Source organism: Podarcis pityusensis, assembly GCF_964106645.2.
Source record: "Podarcis pityusensis genome assembly, chromosome: 3".
Classification (NCBI taxonomy): Eukaryota; Metazoa; Chordata; class Lepidosauria; order Squamata; family Lacertidae; genus Podarcis; species Podarcis pityusensis.
The window spans coordinates 53,394,197-53,419,733 of record NC_138026.1 but is presented as its reverse complement, the minus strand read 5'-3'; the positions used below and the strand labels follow the sequence as shown (position 1 = coordinate 53,419,733).

At 43.1% G+C, this 25,537-nt stretch overlaps 2 protein-coding genes and 1 long non-coding RNA gene across 5 annotated transcripts; 1 reads left to right on the top strand and 2 right to left on the bottom strand.

Moving 5' to 3' along the window:
- The first annotated feature begins 77 nt into the window (after positions 1 to 77).
- TRAPPC3L (trafficking protein particle complex subunit 3L) lies at positions 78 to 16,634 on the top strand. 3 transcript variants are annotated; one of them, XM_081000457.1, is made up of 6 exons: positions 78 to 1,361; positions 9,654 to 9,701; positions 10,160 to 10,257; positions 12,377 to 12,476; positions 14,429 to 14,608; positions 15,944 to 16,634. In XM_081000457.1, the coding sequence occupies exons 2-6, from the start codon at positions 9,699 to 9,701 to the stop codon at positions 16,061 to 16,063; spliced, it is 501 nt and encodes a 166-aa protein (XP_080856583.1). In that variant the 5' UTR covers positions 78 to 1,361; positions 9,654 to 9,698; the 3' UTR covers positions 16,064 to 16,634. The 3 variants fall into 3 exon arrangements, with proteins under 3 accessions (XP_080856583.1, XP_080856581.1, XP_080856582.1); XM_081000455.1 differs by lacking the exon at positions 78 to 1,361 and adding an exon at positions 4,274 to 5,109; XM_081000456.1 differs by lacking the exons at positions 78 to 1,361; positions 9,654 to 9,701 and adding an exon at positions 4,283 to 5,109.
- LOC308474323 lies at positions 11,709 to 12,380 on the bottom strand. The gene is made up of 2 exons (XR_013984658.1): positions 12,244 to 12,380; positions 11,709 to 12,122 (listed from the first exon to the last, which is right to left on the bottom strand). It is a non-coding gene; the product is annotated as an uncharacterized lncRNA (long non-coding RNA).
- Positions 16,635 to 17,646: 1,012 nt separating the features above from the next.
- Positions 17,647 to 22,144, bottom strand: LOC308474303 (calcium homeostasis modulator protein 6-like). The gene is made up of 2 exons (XM_081000437.1): positions 21,480 to 22,144; positions 17,647 to 19,616 (listed from the first exon to the last, which is right to left on the bottom strand). Exons 1-2 carry the CDS (start codon positions 22,014 to 22,016, stop codon positions 19,194 to 19,196), a joined length of 960 nt encoding a protein of 319 aa, XP_080856563.1. The 5' UTR covers positions 22,017 to 22,144; the 3' UTR covers positions 17,647 to 19,193.
- Positions 22,145 to 25,537: the final 3,393 nt, after the last annotated feature.

The following is a 25,537-nucleotide window of genomic DNA, read 5'->3' as shown; positions in this document are numbered from 1 at the left end:
ATCGGCCTGGCAAGGAAATCCGTGACTCTGGCCGACGATTGGTCGCGCCTGCCGCCGAGGCGCGCAGGCCCGGTTCTTTTCCCACGGCTGCCTCTTCGCCCTGAAAGCAAGCGCGTTGCTTCCCGAGACCCTGGCTAGCCGGCAACGGCTGCCGGGAAAGAAGCGGGGGCTTCTCTTCCGCTTCGAAGCGCTTTCAGTATTTGTTTCTGTTGGTCATGCGGAGAAGGGAATCTGGGGTCTCCACGGGTTGCAACAGCTCCGTAAAGTCCTGCAGGGATAACGGGGAATGGAAGGGAAACACAGAATAGCAACGCGGCGGCGCTTGTTCCCGAGAAAGTGCATGTAGGATTGCAGCCCGCACATTGCAATCCCACGGATCTCTGCCCAGAAATAAGTCCTTTGAGTTTAGCGAGACTTGCTTTCAGGTTAATGTGTGTTAGGACCGCAGCTTTAATTTCTATTCCCACCTCCAAAGCCCCATGTGGCACCAGTCCTAACGCTTTCCTGTTGTTATAAGACTGCATAGAAAGAGGGAGGAAGCGTTTTTAAAAGCCAGGAAAAGGGGGTAAATTAATTGAGGAGGGAAAGGAAAATGAGGCAGCGATAGGAGTCTCTCAAAATGAGGTGAGCCCCTGGACCACAGGTTCCTCACCTGTGATACAGAACAGGGCAGGTTTTTAGGCTTGTGAATGCACGTCAGATGACTGGGAATGTTGAGAAATAGGAGTAAGGAGCAGGCAGTAGGTATGTGCTGCCAGATTAATATTGGAGGCATTCTTGACATGCATGCAAAAAAATAGCGGAAGATTGTAAATTCAGACTAGTAATTCATAACACTGTAAGGGCATATTTTCCTTTCCCATCCTCTAATGTTTTTATAATGGAGGAGGAAGTAAACAGCAGGTAGAAGTACGCCATAGTAGCCACCTGGCACTACAAAGCAAAAAGAAAGAGATGATTCAGCTGTCAGGGGACATGGTTATCCTCGATTCAACTCATTGATTTTCTGTTATTGCGAGATCCCTTAAAAGCTTAGCATTTAACAACCTAAAAATACTTCTAAAGGAAAAAAACAGAGCCATTGCATTGTTTCTTTTAAATCTAGACATATTTTCTCAAGGATACAGTTGCTGGTGAATGTACACGAGAAATAAATACTGTATGTATATATATATATAAATCCCGGACTGCATATCCTAAAACAGATATGCCAAATCCCACAATGAAGAGCTGCACGCAGAAGATGATGGTTCAACTGGTAGCAACAGAGTGCAGTAACAAATAGTGAAAAGAAGTCAGCCTTTTCCAGGAAAAGCTATATTTTAAAACAACATGAAGAATTGAATTTCCCAGAATCTTTGGTAGTATTCTCTTGTTCATTTCCAGTTACATTGGCAGGAGAAGGGGTGATCTATCTGTAGCATCTAACAAAAACGTTTTAAGATTTACTATAAAATAAAGGGATTGTATTGAAAGGGTGAATAAACTGTTGTCTTCTTAAAATTTAATATCTTGCTTGAAACACTTTGTTTGAAACTGCATAGGTAAAAAATAAAAAAAGGTAAAGGACCCCTGGATGGTTAAGTCCAGTCAAAGGCAATTTGGGTTGTGGTACTCATCTCGCTTTCAGGCCGAGGGAGCAGGCGTTTGTCCGCAGACAGCTTTCCAGGTCATGTGGCCAGCATGACTAAGCTGCTTCTGGTGCAACGGAACACCGTGACAGAAGCCAGAGTGCATACAGAATAGCTGATCCCCCAAAACTTTGAACAACCATCACCCTTTGGAATTGACAGAGAACCAAATTTAAAATGAAGTTCTCATTATACAGCGATTAACATTTGGATTCAAACACTTGCCTCAGTCGACAGATTTCATATTACACCAAAGAGCAGCAAATAGTTGATCCATTTATTATGTTTTTGCTATGAGAACTATTCAGATTTTCTTCCTTAGGCACCCAAGTGCCTTGTCTTTTGCCAATTCTGAAAGCAGATGAGTTTTCCAAGATAATTTATTATACTCCACATTTCATTCAAAAAGCCTAAGGCTGTAATTCTATGAACATTTGCTCAGGATGGGATATTCCATTAAACTCAGAACGGCCAAGTTGTAATTAGAGAGAGAATTGTAAAGCATATGGAAAAGGTCTGATGGAGCTATAACAAAACATTTAACAAAGGCAGAAGGGACATGAGATGCATTTGTGAAATCTCCAGCTGTGCGTAACTAATTGACTCAACTACAATTATCTTTCTTCATCCTATCATTCTTTTTGTGGTGTTCACACCCAGCCAAGATACTTTATAAATATACATTCATTTGAAGCGTTTCTGTACTATCCTTCAGCAGGTTCTGTGGAATAGCTTATGAAACACATAATAAAGCACACACGCAACTGGGAATATAAAAACTGCAAAAAAAAAATTGATAAACCTGGTGCCAGGCAGGCCTCTTTGAGGAAGGCATTCCACAGAGGGAGCATTCTCCATTCGGTCACCACTAGCCTTGTCTCAGGTAACTGGGGACCTGTAGGAGATATTCCAAAGATTAAGTTAAACCTCATCACTTTGAATTGTTCTTAGAAATGGGGCAGGTGCCAGCACAGCTGAGTTGTGTTCCCACTGACCAGCCCCAGTCAATGGTCTGGCGACTGTATCATGAACTAGCTATGTGAGGCTACCCTTCGACTTGGTACAGAAGCTCTAGCTGGTGCAGAATGAAGCAGCTAGGCTGTTGATGGGGACAGGTGGCCAAAAGCATTTGACACTTCTACTGAAACATCTGCTGGCTTCCCATATGCTGTTTCAGAGTTCTTGTATTGATATACAAAGCTCTGGACAACTTGGGTCCAGGATACCTTGAAGACCTCCAGAGCCCTTATGTCCCAGCTGGTAATCAGTATCTTCTGGAGGAGCCCTGTTTGTTTCCCCTCATGTTACAGAATCCCTATTTGGGCATTTGGAATTTCTGGTTCCATGCTGTGGAATATTCCACGTACTTCCATAATAAGAGATTTGGCAGGAAGAGGAAGATTTTGGAGAAGATTTGCCCTCGGTAGAACTTGTTTCTGAGATTTTAGCGTCTCTATCCCATCGTACCACCACATGCATTATTTAATTGTTTTTCTTTAAGCCTCAGTCATATTATGCTCCTCCATTGATTTTGTCTGAAGCAAGGATTGTTTGTTTTTTCTCCTTAAGTGAGCTTTGGAATGAGCAAAGCCTTTCCATGCTTTAATTTTTAACTTAGAAAACGCATTAGTGAAGAAATGGAGATCAAGATGACAGTGGAACATCAATACAGTTGAGATATGGGAAATTTGGACAGCCAATAATGAAAGTCTGTGTGACAGTGGTGGTGCACTGCCAACTTGCTAAGACCATGTGATCATCAATAAGCAGATAAATTGCATCCAGCATCAAAGAGGCCATGTATGGGGGGAGGGCAGATAGAGCAGTAATGTTTTCACTTCCTCATGTGTTCATGTTATTTAAGAAGTAGATCTTGCTTGGTTTCATGTTTGTTTGCTCCCAAGAAAGTATGCATAGGATTGCAGCCTTTTGTCCTTTCAGATGTAGCAACCCCTTCCCTTCTGTATTATAAACCTGCTGCTCGATCCTATTTGTATTAACTCAGAGGTAAGTTTCACTTTGTTTGAAGGATTTTGTTCCTAGGAAACACATAGGATCATAGTCTAAAACCCATTGAACTCAGTGGGAATTGATCACTGATTCAGCATACGCATTGGAAATCAATCATCTTGCATTTACTTACCACTCATTTATCTGCATGCATAAAAATTGTAATTTTGGATAGAAACTGGGACATAATTATTTTTTAAAATCAAGTGCACATGCTAGCCTGTGTTGCAAAAACAGGTACAAAATATGCTGTGCGATTTTATGACTGTTTACCCAGAAACATTCTACTTGGCAAATGAGCTTAGGATGACTGCGGACTACTTGTGATGCCGTAGAAGCTGTTGGCAGCTGAATGGATATAAATGAGGACCAAGGAAAAGGCCCTATTAACCAGCAAATCTTTTCTGTGAACCGCCCTGAGACCTCTGGGTATAGGGCGGTATATAAATTCAATAAATTATAATAAAATAATAAAATGCAGGGGGTCATGCCATTCAGCATTGCCCCAGTTTCTTCCACTTGGAGGAGGTGAACTGCTGAATAATACAGGTAGGTGGTCATCTGGCAGCAAGATGCTATGGAGTGATAATAAGGCAAGCTCACTTGCTGAGTGGGATTGTGGCTTGAAAACTGATAACACATCGTTGCTGATGTCCATGGTTGAAAGCTGACCTAGGTCTAGTGGTGGACCTAAGAAAATCTGGTAGATGATGTTAGGTAGAAGCTGGTGGAGTCTGTACTCAGAAGCCGGAGAACACAGCAAGGCTAAAGCAGGCTGATGCTTATGGTTGGAGTTCATTTTCGGAAGCCAGACAACAGAAGCCAGTGGATATTTGTGGACTGAAGCCAGGACATGGATGTGAATGAATGGAGTGTGTGTGATGAATGGATGTGTCCACTGGTGTTCTTCACAGATGTCAGCTGGCATACGTTTGTATGAGTGAATTCCCATTTGAATGCTTTTGAGATGAAATGAGTGAGTGTAGGTGTGTGATTATGATGTGTGAGAGGTGGATATTCATGAACAGACTATGGCTATGCCAAATAACCAGCTTTATATATTTCTGGCATATTTAGACTTCTGAATGTTCTGGTCTTGCTTGTCATGCAGTGAGATCAGCTATTATGCATGTGATTTGCAATCTCTCTGCTTTAATGGATCAGTTCCTGATCTGAGTCAGGTTGTTCTCTGAAGCAGGCTTGATTTCTTGCCAGATTTCTCTTGGAAGATTTGAATCACATAAGAGGAGGAGCAGAAGAAGAAATGTGGTACCCAGAGCTCTTTTACTTTCAGAGAGTAGTAAAGTGTTGTTGTTTTAATAGCCAGGATAAAGAAAGGAATCCAGTAATGGAAAAGGAAAATGCTTTTTGAAGAAGAAAGGATATAAACAGGGAATCGCATACTCTCTACTACTGCCCAGGAAAAATGTCACGGCCAGCAAACAGAAGACCAGAGAACCCCAAAATAGTAAGTCTTATTTGGACAGGTAAATGCTACCAAATATAAAACTTTCCTCTTTAAATTAATGTGCTGCTCTGTTTAATAAGAACATGTTTTGCAAGCTAGGACATATAGCTAAGAATTTCAACATGTTTAGGGATATAGATTGCATTTTCATCTTTTGTTTTGAAATGAGAACCCAGGAGGGAGCATTTTAGTTTTAAAGATTCAGAAAAGGGCAGCCAGAACCATCAAAGAACTGGAACAGCTCCCCTGGGAGGAGAGGTTACACTGTTCGACCCTTGCTAGTTTGCTTTAGGGAAAAAGCGAGTAAAGGCTTTTTCTCCCTCATTCATGATACTAGAATCCAGATTATTCAATGAAGGTAAATGGTGGGATATTCAGGACAAATGGAAATACTTATTTGCACAGTGTATAGAGATTTGCTGTCACAAGATTGGTGTTAGCCTCTTTTAATGTCAAGTCATGGAGTTCTTATCATTGTGTAAGGTGTTGGTGGTATATCTGTGACTGAACAGTTTAACATTCTCGTGGTTGAATTATTTATTATTTCTTCTAAAACAAAGATGCTTTAAAAAGAAGGAACTACTTCACTCCATTCATGGCTGTCGGTGATGGGCACCAATTTGGATGGCTTTAAAAGAGAATTAGATAAATTTGTGGAGGGTAGGTCTATCTGTGGCTACTGGAAATGTTTCTTTCCTTTTTTTGTGGGCTTCCCATAGGCATCGGATTGGCCGCTATAGGAAACAGAATGATGTTTGGCCTGACCCATGTTCTTATTTGGGGCCCGAGAGCAATTTTCAGTGCTTGTTGTAGTTATTGTGATGATTTCCAACAAGATCACATTTTTGGAAGACCCGTGAAACCTTTGGCACCTTCTGCACTATGCATTTGAAACAGTATCTTGCCACTTTAAGCAGCCATAGCCTTCCCCCGAAGAATCCTGAGCATTGTAGTTTGTTAAAGGTGCTGAGAGTTCTTAGGAGACCCCCTTATTCACTGAGCTACAATTCTCAGAACAGTTTCAACAGCCAATCCCTCTTCCCAGATAACTCTGGGAAATCTAACTTTTTCCATAAGGTGTTGTCTGGTGCTGCTGGTACACCACATCTTTAGGAAATGGAGGAAGGGATGTTACCTTTCACTCCACATATCAGCAGTATCACATAAGCACCCCACCGTTCCTCTAAAGTAGTGGTTTTCAGGCCTTTTGGGTTGAGAAACCCTGTAATATATCATCCTACAGAACTCTTAATCCCTCTCCTTGAGCAACCTACACACCTGCAAAGCCAGGGGAGGGGGAAATCGGTGCAACAACATGCAATAATTTATTTAGCCATTACAAAGGTGCAAGAGAGGAAAGTGAAGTCCCTGAGGGTGGAACAGAATTGTACAGAATTTTACAGCAGGGCTGGCCCACCCATGAGGAAGGTGAGGATACTGCCTCAGGGGACAAGACTCACAGGGGCAGCAGATCCTAATGTAGAACTTTATCTCCCCCCCCCCCCGCCCTTGTTCCTAACTTAGATCTTCACTCATCTCTTCTTTCCTGGTGGAGGGCAGGGTGCAATTGTGTGGTTTGCCTCAGGCGCTAAAATGTATTGGGCCAGTCCTGCTCCTGGGGAATATATTTGGAAATTAAGGATTCAACTTCAGTTGGTTAATTCATGGCTAAGTAGGAATTTGAACTCAAACCTTACAGACACAATCCGTTCTCTCTCTCTCTCTCTCTCTCTCTCTCTCTGTGTGTGTGTGTGTCATTAGAGTGTTGCAGCCAGACAGAAATAGAAAATCAAGTTAAACATTCTGCCTTTCTACTTTTTTCCCTATGCTGGCACCTGTTTGTAAGCTCCTTAAAAGTTTATAATTCACTGAACTAATGGTCAGGGGTCCCTTTACCTTTACCTTTACCTTTAAGATAAATTGATTTCTTAAAGGAAATGAGTTGGTTTTGTAAGATATTCTATGCTTCTCAAAGTGACATCAAAAAGACTAGACTTCGAACCTGTTCTGTGTCTATATATGAATGAGTCAGGAATATTTTTTCTTCAAATGATACTGCAATTTTTGTCCATTCACCACCACCACATACAAGCACCCTTCCTTTCTTGCTCTCCTAATTCTGATCATCTATTAAAGATTTCCCTTTTTGGCCACTAGATGGCACAACAGTTAATAGCAGTGCCACCAGTTTTATTGTTCCAGAAATGAATTTCTGATCACTTGAATCAATTTCTTTCCCCAAACACTGAATACTCTTACTGGATTATAGTCCCCCAGAGGCTAATATGCAATTAACATACAGTTGAGCAAGTCTTACTTGACACCAAGGAATAGAAAGAATTGATTCCAAACATTTGACTTGTATACAATTCCAAGCTGCTTTTATTCCTTAAAAAAAGAAAGAAGTTCATATGCAGTTGCATTGTGGAGTCTAGGAGTGTAAGGCATTATATAGAAGTTTGCCAGACATAATTTCCCCCTGTGCTTGTTTGAGTCACCTCTGTGTAAATTTCAGAATATCCACGGGCTCTGTCTAGGCCGCTTAACTTGGAATAATAATAATAATAATCCTATAATAATTTATTATGCATACCCCGCCCATCTGGCTGGGTTTCCCCAGATACTCTCGGCAGCTTCCAACAAAATATTAAAACATGAAGACCCTCAAACATTAAAAACTTCTCTGTACAGGGCTGGCTTTGGATGTCTTCTAAAAGTCAAATAGATGTTTATTTCATTGACATCTGATGGGAGGGCATTCCACAGGGTGGGCGCCACTATCGAGAAGGCCCTATGCCTTGTTTCCTGTAACCTCACTTCTCGCAGGGAGGAAACTGCCAGAAGGCCCTTGGCGCTGGACCTCATGAACTTCTTTCTTTTTTTAACGGAACAATGGGGGTGGAGATGCTCCTTCAGGTATACAGGACCAAGACACGATGGGACTTGCTTGTGAGTAGATGTGCATAGGATTGTGCTGTACAGTGATAGTTTCAGTGGCTATTTGTGTTTGCCAGGAGCCTGCCAGGAGCATTTGGGTGTAACTACAGGTGACACTTGGGACGTGGGTGGCACTGTGGGTTAAACCACAGAGCCTAGGACTTGCCAATCAGAAGGTTGGCGGTTCGAATCCCCGTGACGGGGTGAGCTCCCATTGTTCAGTCCCTGCTCCTGCCAACCTAGCAGTTCGAAAGCATGTCAAAGTGCAAGTAGATAAATAGGTACCACTCTGGTGGGAAGGTAAACGGCATTTCTGTGTGCTGCTCTGGTTCGCCACATGACCCGGAAGCTGTACGCCGGCTCCCTCGGCCAATAAAGTGAGATGAGCACCGCAACCCCAGAGTCGGTCACGACTGGACCTAATGGTCAGGGGTCCCTTTACCTTTATCTTACAGGTGACACTTAACTGTGTCCCTTGTAATATGCCATATTTTCTTTACCTTTTCCTTTACTTAATTGCAGGTATGTGACAAGGCAAGGGGCTATTTTATTTTATTAGCACTGCAATCCTGGGGAGGCCATTCTACTGCGATTGCAATGAAAATCAGGACTCAGTTCTTTGCACATCACTTGCAAGGCACTGTGTTGGGATTTGTCCTCAGTTCCTGCAGAGTCGATGCGAAGCCCAGTGGGCCTCCCAAGAGTCTCATGAAAATAAAGGATATGAGATGGCTTAGCCTCCTCTACACGATGGTGGGGCTCCCTTGACAGACACGTCAAGGTCGAAAGGGGTCCTTCAAGGTAGAAAGGCTGAATGCTGTGGCTATAGGCAGGGATGAGGAATCTCCGGCCTGCAAGCATATTCTGACCCACCAGTCCTCCTAGTTTGACTCACCAGTGAGGAGTGGGGCAGGTAAAGAACTGCCTTGGCTGAAATGGGCTTACAGGCACCCCAATTAGCTTTTTGTTGGAGCTTGAGATGCTATCTGCACGAAGAGCTTCTCCGTGAGGTCTTGCAACATAGTAAAGGATAGGAGGGTCCACTGAGTATTCAAGCTGTGCAACTCCCTTGCATTTCAAGGGCACAAGTGTAGGAGCCCTTTGTGAGTGCTTGGCTAGTTTTCACTAAGGCTACCATCTTAGGCACACAGACTTGGATGGAGGCCCCACTGAACTTGCTTTGGAACAAACATGCAAGTCACTGGCAGAAATTTCCAGAGCTGTGCTGTGTGAGTTTTTGTGGTCCTGAAGTGTACTTTAAGGCTGTGATGTGCCCTCTAGAGACTTTGTGAGCACACAGCGATTCCTGCTCTCTTCTGGTTTCACCACAACATGGTGGAGTTTTGAAATGCAGTTGCTTGTTCATTGGGAGAGTGGAAAGGTGTGCTTCTGGAGACATTGCAAAAGAAACCATTTGTGCGCTTGTTATTACTCACCTGATTCAGTGTGAATTATTTCCTTTCTAGTTCTAAACAGCTTTTGCATTTCATTCCATCACATTTTCCCCCTCCTTGCTTTCTATCTTTCAAACAAAGCAATTTACAGGAATGTGTGACTTTATTGTTCTCCTCCCCCCTCTCTTTTATATGCTTCTCTTTGTGTTCTAGGACTGGCATTTACCCACCGTTTCATCCTCTGCATCAGCACATCATATGGTATGCTGAAAGACTTCTGCATCTACCCTATAATATATCTCCCTGGGAAACTGGGATTTTTTGAGACTTCGTATTGGGTATGGTCAGGGCCAGCCCAAGGCATTTTGGCACCTGAGGTCAGAAGAAGGGGTCAGAGAAGATCTACATCAGGAACAAAGGGGGAAGAAGGATAGACATTGGGATCTACTGCCCCAGTGGATCCAGCCGCCTGAGGCAGTTGCCTCACCTTGCCTTGTGGATGGGCTGACCCTGGGCATGGTCAATATGGCACTGTGTTACTAGTTTTTGGACGGTGCAGGCAATTATGTAATTATGCAGCACATGCTGAGTTCATTTCCTTTTCGTTAGACAGGATATTTACAGAAAAGCTTAGGGGTGGGGTAGGATAATTTGTTTCCTCCTAATTCAGTATGTTTAATAAGCCATGACCATTGCTTTGTATCTCCCTTAATTGGCAGAGCAGAGAGCTTTTTGTACTCACTTACGGCGCTTTGGTGGCTCAGCTGTGTAAGGATTACGAAAAGGATGAAGATGTGAACAAATATTTGGACAGCATGTAAGTAGCCAGGACAGGTTCAAACACGGTTGCATATCAGCTTAGCAGGCAATGATATCCATTTAACATTGCTTTCCTCATATCGGGATCTGTCGGGGGGGGGGGGATTAAATCCAGGAGATTGGTGGAACTTCTGGAGGGGCTGTTTATCCACACAAGATTTGGTTTGTTATTCCATCCCTTTCTAGGACAATTATCAAATCGCTTTTCTAGCCCCTTGAGGTCTGGCAAGATAAGTGATGGGAAATGGCACTGTAATGTATGGGATAGATGCCATTGGCTGGCATAGTCCTATAAACTTCCATGGGAAGGTTGGCTCTCAAGATGAAGCCAGTATTTTCTCAGGGAGCTTTCAAGTGATGGGGATGATGATCCCCTCGATGGCCTTTTTGACAGCAGGTTAAGGTTACCAGATTTTTTTCAATGAATCCGGGGACACTTTTCAACTTCAGTAGGAATAATAGGATTTTGTCAGGGGATTGATTTGTAAATCCAGGCACTGTCCCCGGGAAACGGGGATGTCTGGTAACCTAACAGCAGGTTCTGCAGCTACAAGTGGGACTTTGCTGATCCAGACATGTCTTCTTTGAGTATATTCCATTTCATCCATCTCCCAGTTCCCACCCAGTTTTGGGGTCCTTCCCCAGCCCCCCAGCAGTCAGTCAGTGACCACTGAGCTCATCAGCCTTCATCAGTCTCATTGTGGCAGTGGGAGAAGGCTGTATTGGAATGCTGAAATGGGCATTTAGCATCCCTGGAAATAAACAAATATTGCATGACTTTGAACTTCCGCCTACAAGAAATGTTTGTGTTATATCAATTTATTTGGCTATTATAGTCTGTTTTGGCTTTGTGTCATATGCTCTCATCCTATATTACTTAAATGCTTTCCCATTAACTGCAGTTGGTTTTCCGGTAAAGCTGATTGTGAATTGTAACTAAGATTAAGAGAGAGAGAGTTTAATGGAACTTTTCCCCGAATTCATTTAAACTTCAAATGGATCTGTTAAAAAGTTCCATTAAATACTATCTCTTCCATTTTAAATTTTAAAGCCTTTCAGGCTGGCAAAAGCAATATGTTGATTCATTCAAGATCCTTATACTTGGGAATTCCTTGGCAGCAGCAGCTGGTAACAATTTTATTTGGTAGGGCTGCATTTTTTAACCTTTCTGTTTTCGCCACAGTAAGACTTACACAGCACTTATTCAGGGAAGTGTGCCTTTACACGTGTGCAGAGTGCCATTGTCTCCTCTCTAAAAAAGCAACCCACCAATTATTCTCTGTACTTCTATGGACTTGATTGACTTTGTCCCACCCAGCAGCTGCTGCAGCTTTTTCTGAGTGAACGCAGGAAAATGGTTAATACCAAGCTTACTGCAAAATATACACAAGCCACACACTATTTCTCTTCCCAATTTCCTATTTTTTAAAAAAAATAAATGCAAAATGATTAAGTAAAAACAGATATTTATTATAGAAAAATATTCATTGTTGCTTGCTTGCTTGCTTGCTCTTTCTCTCTATGAAGGTCACAAAACAAATGTTAAACCAGGCTTCCTCAAACTCAGCCCCCCAGATGTTTTGAGACTACAGTTCCCATCATCCCTGACCACTGATCGTGCTAGCTAGGGATCATGGGAGTTGTAGGCCAAAAACATCTGGAGGGCCGAGTTTGAGGAAGCCTGTGTTAAACTAACAAACAAAAATGGATTCAAAGTAGAAAACACTCCCTGTTGTTTCTCTGGCCTTCAGGGAAACAGCTCCAGCCGTGCTCAGAACCAGTGTATGATTATGGTGGCTAATGTTGTTCTTGAAGCAGTCCTAACTCCACTCATTTTTTCTGTAGTGGCTGTACTGGATAGGCCTAAATAACAACAGAAGTAACAAGAGCTTTCTTACTAGGGCCGCCTTTCCAGCAACCCAATCAGTCACATGGTTTTTCTGCTTAGAGACACATGGGAGGGACCTCGTCAGCAGGGCTATACCTTTGGGTTGGGAGCATCTGAGTGATTCAGAGAGTTGGTTGGCTAGAGATCAGGAAATTGACCAAAAATGCCTCTGTAAGTTCAAAGAAGTATCAAATGTGCACGACTGACTTTTTGTTTTCTCTTTCTTCAGGGGGTATAACATTGGCATCAGGTTAGTTGAAGACTTCTTGGCTCGCTCCTCTGTGAAGAAGTGCCGGAGTTATTCTGAAACGACAGACATAATTGCACAGGTATGCACAGGTGCTGCCTCAACAAGGCAAGGCTATGTCCAAGTGTCCCTTTCTTAGCGAGGATGATCACAAGAATGGTCTCAATTTTGGGGGGAGGGATCCAGTTTCCAGGCATTGGCTGGCTGGGCAGGACAGAAGCACACATCCACCCAATCCATCCCACACACACACACACAGAGGGTTTGATTTGCAGTATTAGTGCCTTATGTAAATGGAGGTACCATGCTGGTTTTTTTTTTACTATAATAATGCCTACTAATAAAATCCTATTAGCTGTCATGGGTTTTGAGGAAAGAAAATAGCTCATGTTTCCCTTGTAAAATTCCAACACGGAGTTAAATGGAAACATTTAATGAAACTGGATGGTATTTTGAAGAAGATAGCGCAGCAGAGAAAGGAGCAGCAAAGGTCTAATGAAGGGCTCTTTGCTTAAATTTCTGAAAATGGCATTGCAGTAGTGGCACAATCAGAATCAATTTGTTGCTTCAAAGGGGCAAGCAAGGGAACTAATAAAAAGCAAATAACGTTACATAGATATGGATAGAAAAGTGCACAAAGCCAACTTGTTCCTGCAGTGCTTTAATGCTTTCATTTACTTATTTTAATAAAGTATAAGTAAACTGTTTCTTGGGTTTTTTTATTCAGTGGTGGAAATTTCAAAAGTGCTCCACTCCCATAGTAACATGCTATCCATATTTATAGTTTTAGTTAAAGGTCTAAAGCCTGTTTCTGGTTTTTGTTGAAGGTGGGGGGGGGGGGTGCCAGGCTCAGCAGCTTTATTTCTAGTAGTCCCATTTTGCAATCAAACTGAAAGGTACCCAATCACCAGTGTGTTGGTTTGGTTTAGTTAAAAAGATAAATAGATACGGTTTAATAATAAAAAAAGAATTCCCTGGATGCCTAGATTCAGGTTTGGGGCAAGTTCTATTTGGTGAGAGAGCCCCAGCAAAGATTTAAAACATACAGCCAAAGTAAAGCATGGAAATATAGGCTGTTAGACCTTTAAAATATCCCCTTCTAAGTTGCTTCCAAAATTCTCCACTTCCCTTAGCATAGAAAGAGACTACACATTTGGTAAGTTAAAAATGGTTTGCTTACAAACTCTTCAAAGGTCAGATTTGTGTGATTATCCATACAGCAGCAAGAAAAGACAGGCAGTATAACCTTGGTTCCAAAATGGTGTCTGTTCCTAAATTATTTGTATAGAAACACAATGATAACTTGGTTCAGCCATGCAGTCCAAACTTGAGCATCCAGCTTAAACCTCCTTACTGGTAGGTAGTGCTATTTTTCTAGAAAAAGAGGTGCTGAAACTCAACATGAATACCTCCCTCGTTCTTAAAGAATGACAGTGGCGCTCTATATTCATTTAGTACCCCTGCTGCAGATTGGAATGCAATCCAGGCCTACAATGGGCACAGTCTTTCCCATCTTATTATGGTTATGAAAATGAGGTGATAAGCCCGTATAAAGTCATAAGATGCCCAGTGTGAAACTGAGCACGCTGTAAGCAAAAAACAAATAAACCATTTTTACATACCTGTTAACTGATATAAAACTGATATAGGTTTGGAGGAGAAGGAAAGGGGCCATGTAATCAAGGGACTGCAAAAAGGGAAATCAATTGTAGTGATCATATATCCATCAAATGTAGGAGATCAATTTTTGCATTTGAAATTTGTGAAAACTCTTCTACAGTTAAGTAGATTTCAAACCTGATTTCTTGCTGACTACAAACAAATGTTCATCTGGGCTTGTCTTAAGCCAGGAAACGAAACCTATCATTTCTGGCTAATAGTCAGGGATGATGGGAATTGTAGTCAAGCAGCATGTGGAAGGCCACAGGTCCCCCATCCCTGTCTTAAGCTAACAAACTTTCCTTTGGTAACCATTTCCATCTGAAAACTTGGAGACAGTGTTGATGGGATGCATGTTCTCCTCTCCATTTCCAGGTTGCTTTTAAGATGTATCTGGGTGTTGTGCCAACTGTGACTTGCAGTAATTCCACACGGTTCTCCCTCATTCTGGACAAGAACCCCTTGGTGGACTTTTTGGAAGAGCTGCCGGCGGGGAGATCTTCACTTTGCTATTGCAGTCTCTTGTGTGGGGCCATAAGAGGTGCTCTAGAAATGGTAAGCAGCCGACAGCTGCTTTGGCCTCCTCTGCTGCTGTTGTAATTATTAAAACTAATAGGGCTCATCCACACTTCTGCTTATCCCATGCCCAGAAAGCATGGGTCTGAGTGGTTTTCCCCTTGCCCAGTTCCTTTTCCATGAAAACCCATTCTTTAGTGCTAAATTGGAGCAAACGTCAATCTGGAGAAAACACAAATTGCCCTTTGCTCCAAAACAGCACTAAAGAGCAGCTTTCCCTAGGGGAAAGCAGCGGGGCAAGAGGGGGATAAACTGTTAGTTACTTGCCACCCAAAAGGTCTCCAGGTGAGTTACATTTAAAATATATACCCACCCAAACAAACACCCACCTACATTCTATCATAAGGGGTGGCATCTGAACCTGTCACGTGGCAGCAATGCAAGCCCTGGCTGACCCTTGTAAGAAGGGCAGAGCTACATTGCAGTAATTGTCTTGCCCTTGGGTAGGGCATTAGGAAATGAAACTGGCCCCAAGGGAAAGCCGCAGCTGCCAGGATCTGCACAAATCTGAAAGCGAAAGCCGGAGAAAACAGAACTGTGTTCGCTGTGTTTTCCAAACCAGTTGTTTTGTGGAAGCTACATTGTGCTGCTTAAAAAAAAAAAAAGTCTGCTTATTTAGATAAGTGCTAATGGACCTGTGTGCAGCTGTGTCAGTTAATGCATTCTTCTTTTAAAAAAAGAAATAAAAAAGCAGGCTAGCTGTGCCCTTCTGTACAGAAAAGGGGAAGGTCACAATCTCAAAGAATGGGCACATCTACATTTGGGGGTCACTTTTCAGTAGAATTGACCTGAGCCTTGGAAAGCACATAGAGCTGAAAGGGGAAAGACTGTCACTCTACAGAATTTCACTTTGGGCTGTATCTGCTCTTCAGCACCTCATGGCTAAGCAGGAAGTATGTGAGGGGCTCAGAGGCTTCATGGGCACCAGGCAAAGACCACAAGTGAATCACTGCATTTGCAGGCACCATATTGGCAGCCCCTGGCCCCCGTGTTTCAAGGTGTATTTTGCACAAAGAAAACACCTTTTCATTTCCCTTTTCAATCTTGCTGTAGCTTTAAAATAAGTTTGAGCTGTTGTGTTTTATTCTCCGCTCTTTGTTTTTGACCTTTGTCAAGGTTTGTCAGCATTTCATTCTGCATTACATTTTATTACGCTTTTAATCGGCTGTTGTTGTTTTAAACTTGTTTGTTTTTATTCTATAAGCCCCACCCACCCATTATAGTGCACCCTCTTAAAAATTTTTTTAAAACCCTGCAATGTGGAACAACAATAAGTTTTCTTTCACTTACTTAGCCAAACTTACTTATTTTCAGATACATCTGGCTGCTGAAGTTACTTTCATCCAAGACACTCTGAAGGGGGATGATGTGACAGAAATTGGAATTGCATTCTTAAAGAAGATTGAAACCAGGAAACACAAAAGAAATAAGTGAAGCCATATCTGAAGTCACTATGTGTGGACAGTTAATATTTTTGACCCTCTGTACCTGCCTAGAAAGATATTATTCCTGATCCAGAAAAGGCATTCGATACAGAACCGTGGTGTGGATGGTGCCACCTCTGGATCAGGCCCAGCACTCCAAAATGTTTGCTATGTGGGGCATGAACTCTGCAGCAACCCACAACCCAACATGGACATGAATGGTGCATGGTTCTCCCTCCTGGCTCAACTGCAGATGAGTCCAGGGTCTCTTGAGGGAATGGCTGCCTCTCCTGCATGCTTAGGTCATCCTGCTCTACATTCTTCAGCCAGGTAAAGTTAGATGGGTGGCTATGAGGCACAGGCACTGACTTAGCGGTGGCACACTCACTATGGAACTCCCTGCTTCAGAAGGCTTAGCAGCCTAGCTATTTCAGGCTTAAAGAGACTCATCAATGTAGTACTTGTTAGAAGTGTGGGCAAGATTTCTTTTTATTCTTCTGAAGGAGTTGACTATTTCCCCAGAGTGTCTGGGGAAGCCTAGCCAGATCAGCGGGTATAAATAATAAATTATTATTATTATTGGTCCATCTCTTCTTATTCTAGGAATTTCTGGTTCCCTGGTGCTACTATTTTAGTATTTTAGTCATCTGTTTCTCATCAACAATAGTGTTTTTGACAGAGCAGACATATACATATACATATACATATACATATACATATACATATACATATACATATACTACATATGCATATATATTCACTACTGCTGCTTCTGTGCCTTTGATGTTGCCTTTCTTATAATTTCTCATCTGTTTTGTAACTGGCAATATTCATATGGCTTATCCCAGCAAATTCAGGATCACATATTGAGTGGAACGATAGGCCAATACATAACTAATCAGATGCAGCAACATGACAATGTCACTGAGAATGAATGAAGGCAATTGAGAATGAGAAGCGGTGCTCCCTGGCAATAGTCATGTGATCAACCCTAGCCCCCTCCCCCCTTTCATATCACAGAATGAACCAGATGATGTTATTTAAGGGAAATGGAAGAAGCCAATTTAGAGTTCAGGCAATGCTTCCTGAAATGGTGAACTCTTTTCATAGCAGCCACTGAAAAACTGCTGAAAGGGAGGGTATTTCCAGTGTTGCTGAATGTTCCCCTTTGGGGGGGTTTCCTTTTCCTTTTCCTTTTCCATGCCGGAGAGTATTATTATAGGTCACTGCTTTCTCAGGATGTCAACAACCGATCATGCCTGAACAGATGAAACCCAAATGCCACTGGTTTTAAGATTTGGGGGAGGCATGAACATGCTGTTCAGGGTCACTTGGAAATCATCAAGCAAGAAAGCAACCGTGCAGACTTGCCCAGTACCCGACTACCAACAACAAGCATGTTCCACTGAAGAAGCAACTGACTTCGGACTTCAGCTTTTTCTAGGAGGAAACAGATAACTTAAAGAACCTTATGAGTGAGGAAGGAAGGAAATGCTTATAGGATTTGGGAAGAAATGGGCTAAGGGGTGCCTGAGACATGATTTGGATTGCACAAACAAGAAAGCAAATACAAGGATTTTCCAGGCAGAAACATTTTGTGTTGCACTGGTTAATTTATTAGAAGCAGGGTAAGTGTACTACTCTTTTTGTGGCTGCAGAAGGATTCCAGACCAAACAGTTTTTTCCCATGATTCCAGTGGAAATACCCAAACACATGCTTCCTTTTGGGGGCCCCTTGGGAACATAAGAGATCCAGTTGCCCCCCCATGTCCTTTTTCGTACTCCTTGACAGGCAAGGTGAAAGTTTCATTTGGGCAAGTAGCCCAGTATCAGTCCACACACACTAACTCACTTCGGATGCCATTTTCCTCATTCTCTGAACCAGGGGTCTCCAACATGGTGCCCACATGTGCCAGTGAACATGATGCCCAGAAATACCAGTAAATATCCTCTCATAAAATCCACAATGCAAGAGAAACGTATCTCTTCCTGCTTAATTCCTGGCTCAGCGTCTCTTACATTGAATGTGCCTTAAACATGCCCATTTGTTTTACGTGTTAAAACTGTAAACTGCCCTGATGCTTTATATTGCAGGAAAGAAATATGTTTATAAATACCATAAAAATAAAATTTAGTTGGATGCCAAAATTGGAACCCATCTTCCCATCACCCCTGAACAGATTAGAGCTGCAAAGAGCTTTTCTGTGTGAATAAGTGTGGCAAATGTAGATGTCTTTTTCCAGCTAGCGAGTGGCATGCTAATACCATTTTGTGGTCATGTCTCTTTTCCTGCTCTTTTGAATGTGGTAAACCATTTTGTGTTATGTCAGGTCCCTATGACAGACATTTTGTGACTGGTGCCACGATGCTTTCTCAGTATTTCAAATGTGTCCACTGGCCTGAATTGTTTGGAAGATCAGAAACATGGCATAAGACTTCCACCTATGCTCTCCCTCTCATGTGCAGTTTGGGCATTTGGTTCCTTCCAAATCCAGTAATCCAAAGCATCATGGGGGAGGGACTCCTGAATCTTTTATTTTTAAAATACTTTGTGCCACATTTCATCTGAGTAATATAAGAGGGATTGACAAGATACAAGCAGATTCAGTAAAATAAACCTCATATCTCTATATCTATCTATCATCTATCTGTCTGTCTTCCACCCATGGTAGTCTGCAATATATTATTCCAGACTGGGAATTAGTGGCCAGCCAAAGCCTAGATAAGCAGGTACAGTGGTACCTCGGGTTACATACGCTTCAGGTTACAGACTCCGCTAACCCAGAAATATTACCTCGGGTTAAGAACTTTGCTTCAGGATGAGAACAGAAATTGTGCTCCGGCGGCGTGGTGGCAGCAGGAGGCCCCATTAGCTAAAGTGGTGCTTCAGGTTAAGAACAGTTTCAGGTTAAGAACGGACCTCCGGAACGAATTATGTATGTAACCAGAGGTACCACTGTATGTCTTAGTAGGAGTCAGAGGTTAATTATGGTCAGGCTGTATACACACCATACATATAAAGCACAACCCAACACCAAAAAACAAGAGAAAGAGGGGAAAAAGAGGAAAGAGGAAATAACAACCATGTTCAGTTAGACATCTTCTTGTAACAGAGCCTGATGGGCTAAGCAATTATTTCACTATAACCCTTGTGTGTTAATACCACCAGCGCCATCCACAAACCCCAGGCAACAAGGAACTGTATCCCCCTCCACAGACCTAAGACTGCCAGTGTTGGTTTTGCTGCTGTTATATTTGTGCATCATGCTGTAGTAATCTTTTTTAGGGTTAAAGGTGAACAAGGAAGAAATGCCGTGCCACTCTTTGGCACTTGGAGTTGGAAACTCGTCCAGTTCTGTGGAATCAAAGAAGCACTTGACGTTCCTCTCTGCCAGCTTCGCTGCGTGATCCTTGGCCTTTTGCTCAAAAAGCTGCTGCTCTTGCTCCAGGTACACTTTCCAGAAGGCAAGCTGGAGAATACTGACTGGAGAACAGCAACGGGAGATGCATGTAAAAACTAGGGCCAATATGAAGACACTGGCGATCAAACTCCACCCCAGCACCTTGGCAAAGAAGCACAAGAGAGATAAGAACAAGGTTTGCATCAGTGAGCCCCATAGAACTCTTGCCTAGTATTAACTTGGGGTTGTGTCATGTCTGTAATAACTATTTCTCCCCCAAAATACCAGGAACCTACTAGCTCAGACGATTTGTCCACCTAGCCCATTACTGTCTATTGTTTTGATCAGCAGTAGCAATCCAGGATCCAAGCTGAGCTCCTTCTAATCTCTGGCTGCTTTACCTTGGAAACATCAGTGATTGGAGCTGGGACCTTCTGGACATGCTCTACTACAGAGCTTTGTGTTTGGCCAAACCCCCAAGCTTTTTTTAATTATTCAGATAGGCAATAAAAGACACTTGGGTTGCTCTTTAACAGTTTTATACATAGGATGATATGAGTAAAGAGCAAAGCGAATAGAGCAGATATATTCTTACGACCCCTTTGTAGTCTGCCAGAATCCCCTCTCTTCCAGGCAGCAGTGGTTTCAAACTCCTTACAGGCAAATGGTGCAGACCCCATGCTGACAACAAGATCCTTACTGGGATCTTATATAGCACTCTATTTTTCTGACACAAGCTTATCACGTTTCATTTGGGCATATTCTCATGGCCCTGAAATTATTTATGTTTTACCATGCCAGAGGAATTCTTCAAAGATAGCCAAGTGGTTACTGTGGTTGTTAGGCAAATGACCCCTGCTTCAATTGCATCTTTTTTACCAGTAGTATACATTTCATTAATTCCTGCAAAATAAATGCTAAATGTGCAGGTTCATATAACTGCTGTCTATATAGATTCTTATTATCTGATCCCACACCTTCCAAAGTTTTCCGATACAAACCTGGATGCACATCTCCCAGTCACATGACCCATGCCTCACTCTTGCCCTGAAAAGTACTTTTTGGGGGTGTAAGATCTCGCACAACACCCTAAAATGTGTGTTTTTGGGTGCTACACATAATCGCAGCACCAAAAAAACTGCTTTTTTTCAGGGCAAGAGTATGCAAGGTCGTAGCACCCAAACTGGCCGCTGAGATCTCTCGAGAAAAGTCACTGTCCCATTTTTTTCTGGGGCTCTTGGAAGGTATGTGATACAAGCACAGGTTATAGTTATAAAACAATGCTAGGTCAAGGCCTTTTAGGCCTTATCCCAAGGTATCAAGGGAAAATTGATAACATAGCTCTATCTCCTCGTGATAACAAACATTTCCCACAATGTAAAGATACACCGTGGCCTCTCTCATGTATGAACAGGTGTGTATCTGAAGAAGTGTGCATGCACACGAAAGCTTATACCCAGAACAAACTTAGTTGGTCTCTAAGGTGGTACTGGACAATTTTTTTATTTATTTCAACTGCATCAGACCTGAATCTAGAATCATGTATGAACAGATGGCTCATCAGCCCAAACCTTATCCTTCCAAGTGCCTTTGTTTAAAGGCTGGGATTTTATACTGCCATCCACATAATGTCACTTATAAGGCCCTGTTGAAGTCTGCTAAGCTGAACTACATACATGATCACATGATGCTTCTAACACTTTCAAGTAGTGTCTGAATATTAGCTATGTTGTAAAAAGAGGAGTTTAGAGTTAGTTACTAAGGAGAAAGCATAAACAGAAAAAGAAGGGAAACATAAACAGCAGAAGGAAGGGCATTCCAGAAAATGCACATTTTCAGGTCACTACCACTTGATACGCTGTGCAGGGTACAGTGTCATGAGTAAATTTTCCCCAAATAATCCCAGTTTATACATGAGCAGGCAGCCTTTCAGTGCCCCTAGTCCCAAGTTGAGATGCCCCCCACCCACCCATGCAATTTACAAGTCACAACTTAGTAGTACCATCTGGAAGAGGTTATACCAACCTGAGACTGTGCTTGAAGGCTCATGAGTATATCCTGCATCTCTGAGGTAGCAGTGCCACTCTGACAAGGAACCTGAGGCATTTTCTCAACACACTCATCCCCTTTGCCTTTGCACATGTACGCCTGCACTGAAGAGCTCCCAGAAGCGGCACACTCGTAGAAGCGGCTTCCCAGTAAGGCCACAGCAATCCATGTCAAGGGAGCAACAGATGCTCTGACAATCACCAGCCCCAGCACTTTCAAGTAGTGCCGGAATCGGGTCCCGTGAGGGCACCTGCACAGCCTGTTGGGGGCGCAGCTTCCGGTGAGTATCTTCCAAGACTGGCTACTGAGCAAGAAGCCAAGCAGAAACAGAATAAGAGCTGGCACCAAGAGGAAGACCAGGCCATAGAGCATATTCCAGGAGTTGCAAGGGCATTTGAACACCACAGCAGAAAAGATGCGCTCGCTACCAACCGTCAACAAAGAGACAGCCCCATAGCCCAGTGCCTTCTGGTGATTAAGGCAGAAATCAAACACCGCATGAAACTTGTCCATCCTGCTCCCTGGGACTACTTTGGTGCTCTACTTCTATCCTCTAATACACTTTCTTCCTACACAGGAAGCAAGGCTCTAACTTGAAAGAGGAAATCTGCAGTTTGAAACTATTTGCAGTCACAAACAGTTTCACTTTTGGTGCGAGATAGAGAAAGAGAATTTGGAGACTTTACCGGAAAACATGTTTATAGACCACTTCCTTTCTTCTTCATCACAACTGAATCGCCAACAACTCACTCACTGAAGCAAAAACAGAAGAAGAAATCCTCCTGCAAATCTTGCTGCATTTAAATGGTCTGAGCTGTTATTTTATTTTATTAGAACCATAAGTGGTAATTATTAATTTCCAAGCAAGCCAAAAAGGGTTAGGGGCAGGATACACAATACACAATTCTTCTTTTTATGTTATCGTCATAACAATGTTATGTTGGGAGACAGGGACTGAGCCAGACTGTTTTGTGAATTTAATGGAAGTACCAGGAGAGGCTGGTCCATGCCCTACCAGCCTCAGCCTGCCCTCACTTCTCCTTTCTTCCTTACAGCCAGCCAGAGAGTGGCATTGCTTCACAGCTGCAGCATCCATAGTCTCTGCATTGCCCTTGAACAACTGAGCCAGGAGGTAGAGGACGGGTCCAAAACTAGAATTATTTGGTTATGCTTATCATTGGCTCTGGCTCCGAATACTTTTGGGTTCCCTGCTTTCCACCTTAGCAGTCCCGATGGGCAACAGTCACCACTGAGAAGTACATTACACAAGTACTTCCAAAATAGTCTCTTCTCCCCCAGTGTAAAGTAAGACCACGTCTGATCAGTTAAAAATGGTTTACTTATAAACTCTCCAAAAATGAGATTCATTTGCTTTCCCACATATCTCTCAGAAAACGTAACTAGTAAAACTTGGCTTGTTACAGTGGTGAAAGTTCCTAAATTATTGGCAAAGGAACACAAGATTGGCTTGTTAGAGCCATGCGGTCTGAGCTGCAGCAACCAGCAAAAAAACCTCTTCACTCAGCTTCTCAGGTAGACTGGGAGAGGACAATAGGCTTGTTTACCTTCCTCCCAAGCTGAGAGGGAGTGACCTAGCTAACCCCTTTGTGCATTAATTAGTGTGTTGGTTATATGAAGGTTATCCCACACATTGGCTGTTCTGGCTAGGGCTGATGGAAGTTGGGTATTCAACATCTGGAGGGCCATCCCTGGCTTAGAGCTACTGAAAGGTAAAGGTAAAGGGACCTCTGACCATTAGGTCCAGTCGTGACCTACTCTGGGGTTGCACGCTCATCTCACTTTATTGGCTGAGGGAGCTGGCGTACAGCTTCCGGGTCATGTGGCCAGCATGACTAAGCCACTTCTGGTGAACCAGAGCAGCTCACAGAAACAGTGTTTACCTTCCCGCCGAAGCGGTGCCTATTTATCTACTTGCACTTTGACATGCTCTCGAACTGCTAGGTTGGCAGGAGCTGGGACTGAGCAATGGGAGCTCACCCCGTCGCGGGGATTCGAACCGCCAACCTTCTGATCGGCAAGTCCTAGGCTCTGTGGTTTAACCCACAGTACCACCCACATCCCAGAGCTACTGAAAGCTACCAACAATTGGCACAAAATATAATAAATTTCCTACAAGATATTTAAACAGCAGATCCACAAATACTTATAGAACATGGCCACAGGAACATATTTGCCTTTTTGAAAACCTGTTCATTAAAGGGTCCCCCCCCCCCACAAGTAGAAACAAATAGAAACCACCACCACCTTTCCCCCTCTGTTTCCCATTCCCCATACTCTTTTTTTCCTCCTCCAAGCAGTGCCTGGGCCGTTGATCATGCAGCAAAACTTGGCTGAAGCCATACCTTTCCTATCTGCTGTGATTTTAATGTTTCGAGCAACTACTAGCTACCCTGACTTTGGGGAATGGCAAGATACATATGGTAAAAATTACGCTCATTCAACAGGAGAGAGGATTGTAGAAAAAATACAAATCAGTATGCTCAGAAGAATCGAGTGTTAAGATTTCCTGTTTGCGTGGGGACTGACAAAAGAGGAAGTAGTGACTGGGGTCGAAACTAACTTTATTATTATTCAGCATTCCGCTAGGTGGCTCCTGTGTGCTACGACCTTGGCAATGATGAAACAGGCTGAAAAATGTGCATTAGGCAGATGAGAACACAAGGAGAGACTGGCAGTGACGATGCAAAGCAAATGCACTGTAAGAACTGGGAACCAGCTAACGATATATAAAATACAGAACTATATAAAACATGGACCATTGGTTTCCTCCCTCCTCTCTCTCCCTCTTTCCCCACCCCAGAAAGATGCAGCCCCTGGAGACAGCATGTTGAGTGGTAGGGAAATGCAATAACTTTGATCTGAGTCAGCTGAAAATTTTTGCTCACACTCAGTATCCTTGATGACACTTTTATATTTTCACTTCATGACTGCAACATCAAAGCAAGTATTAAACCACTGGTCACACATCAAGCTCCACAGACATTGGCGGAACTTTCAGCAACGGCTGGTTGCTCGTTCAGCAGCAATTGTCAAGAAATCATGTCATGTAAAGAAAAAGAAAAAAAGGTTTAGGTATGGGTAAACAGCCTGCTTCAAGACTGCACATTTCATAGAGAGAGAGAGAGAGAGATTCCTACGTTGGAAAGGGGTTAGACTAGATGATCCTCGGGTCCCTTATAACTCTACAATTCTATGAATACCCCATCTGTGTTCCTATTTCCTCTTCTCAGAACCATGGCATCAAAGCTGAAATGAACGCTTGCCCTGGATTGTGATGTGGGACCTAGTTTTGGGTTGGAGAATCTCGGACAAACTTTGGCTGCTCCTGGGCCCTAACACCACTAGGCTGAGTTTGGTGCAGACAAAGACACCAGGCACTTGCATTGGACACATGTTTCCCAAAGCAAGGATGGTGCCCTTCAGAAAGTGGTGCCAACAGGGTTTTCTGAGCCCAGTACAAGCAACGAACAATTTGCACAGGGGTTACATTCCTGACCCCTGCATGTGTCAAAGCACAGATAAGCCTATTCTGTCCCTGTTCTGCCCCCTTTTCCGGCCACTTCCAGGTCGCCACAATGTGCACACTTGATCTCTCTGACTTCACTCAATGGCACTGAGAGATGGGAGCAGCCAGGTTGACTCATCTCAACTGAAATTGTAAGGAAGTTACAAGGGCTAGAGACTTTTTTAAAAAAGAAAAAGAAAGCTGATAGCCTGAGGCCCCTCTTGGTTATGGGACCTGGTACATCTGAACCCCCTGTGGTGGCCGTCTTCAGATGCTGGAGATTGAACCTGTGGGTGGGGGGGGTGAGACCTGCAGCTATCCAGATGTTGTTGAACACTATTTCCCATCAGCCACATCTGCCTGGCCAATGATCAGCAACGATGGGAGTTGTAGTCCAGCAACTTCCGGAGATCCACAGGGTCACTACCCCCTGCTTTAATTGCATCCCTCTTTGGTTGAACAGTAAGGTTCTGATTAACATGTTAAACAAAACCATTCCATGTGTGCC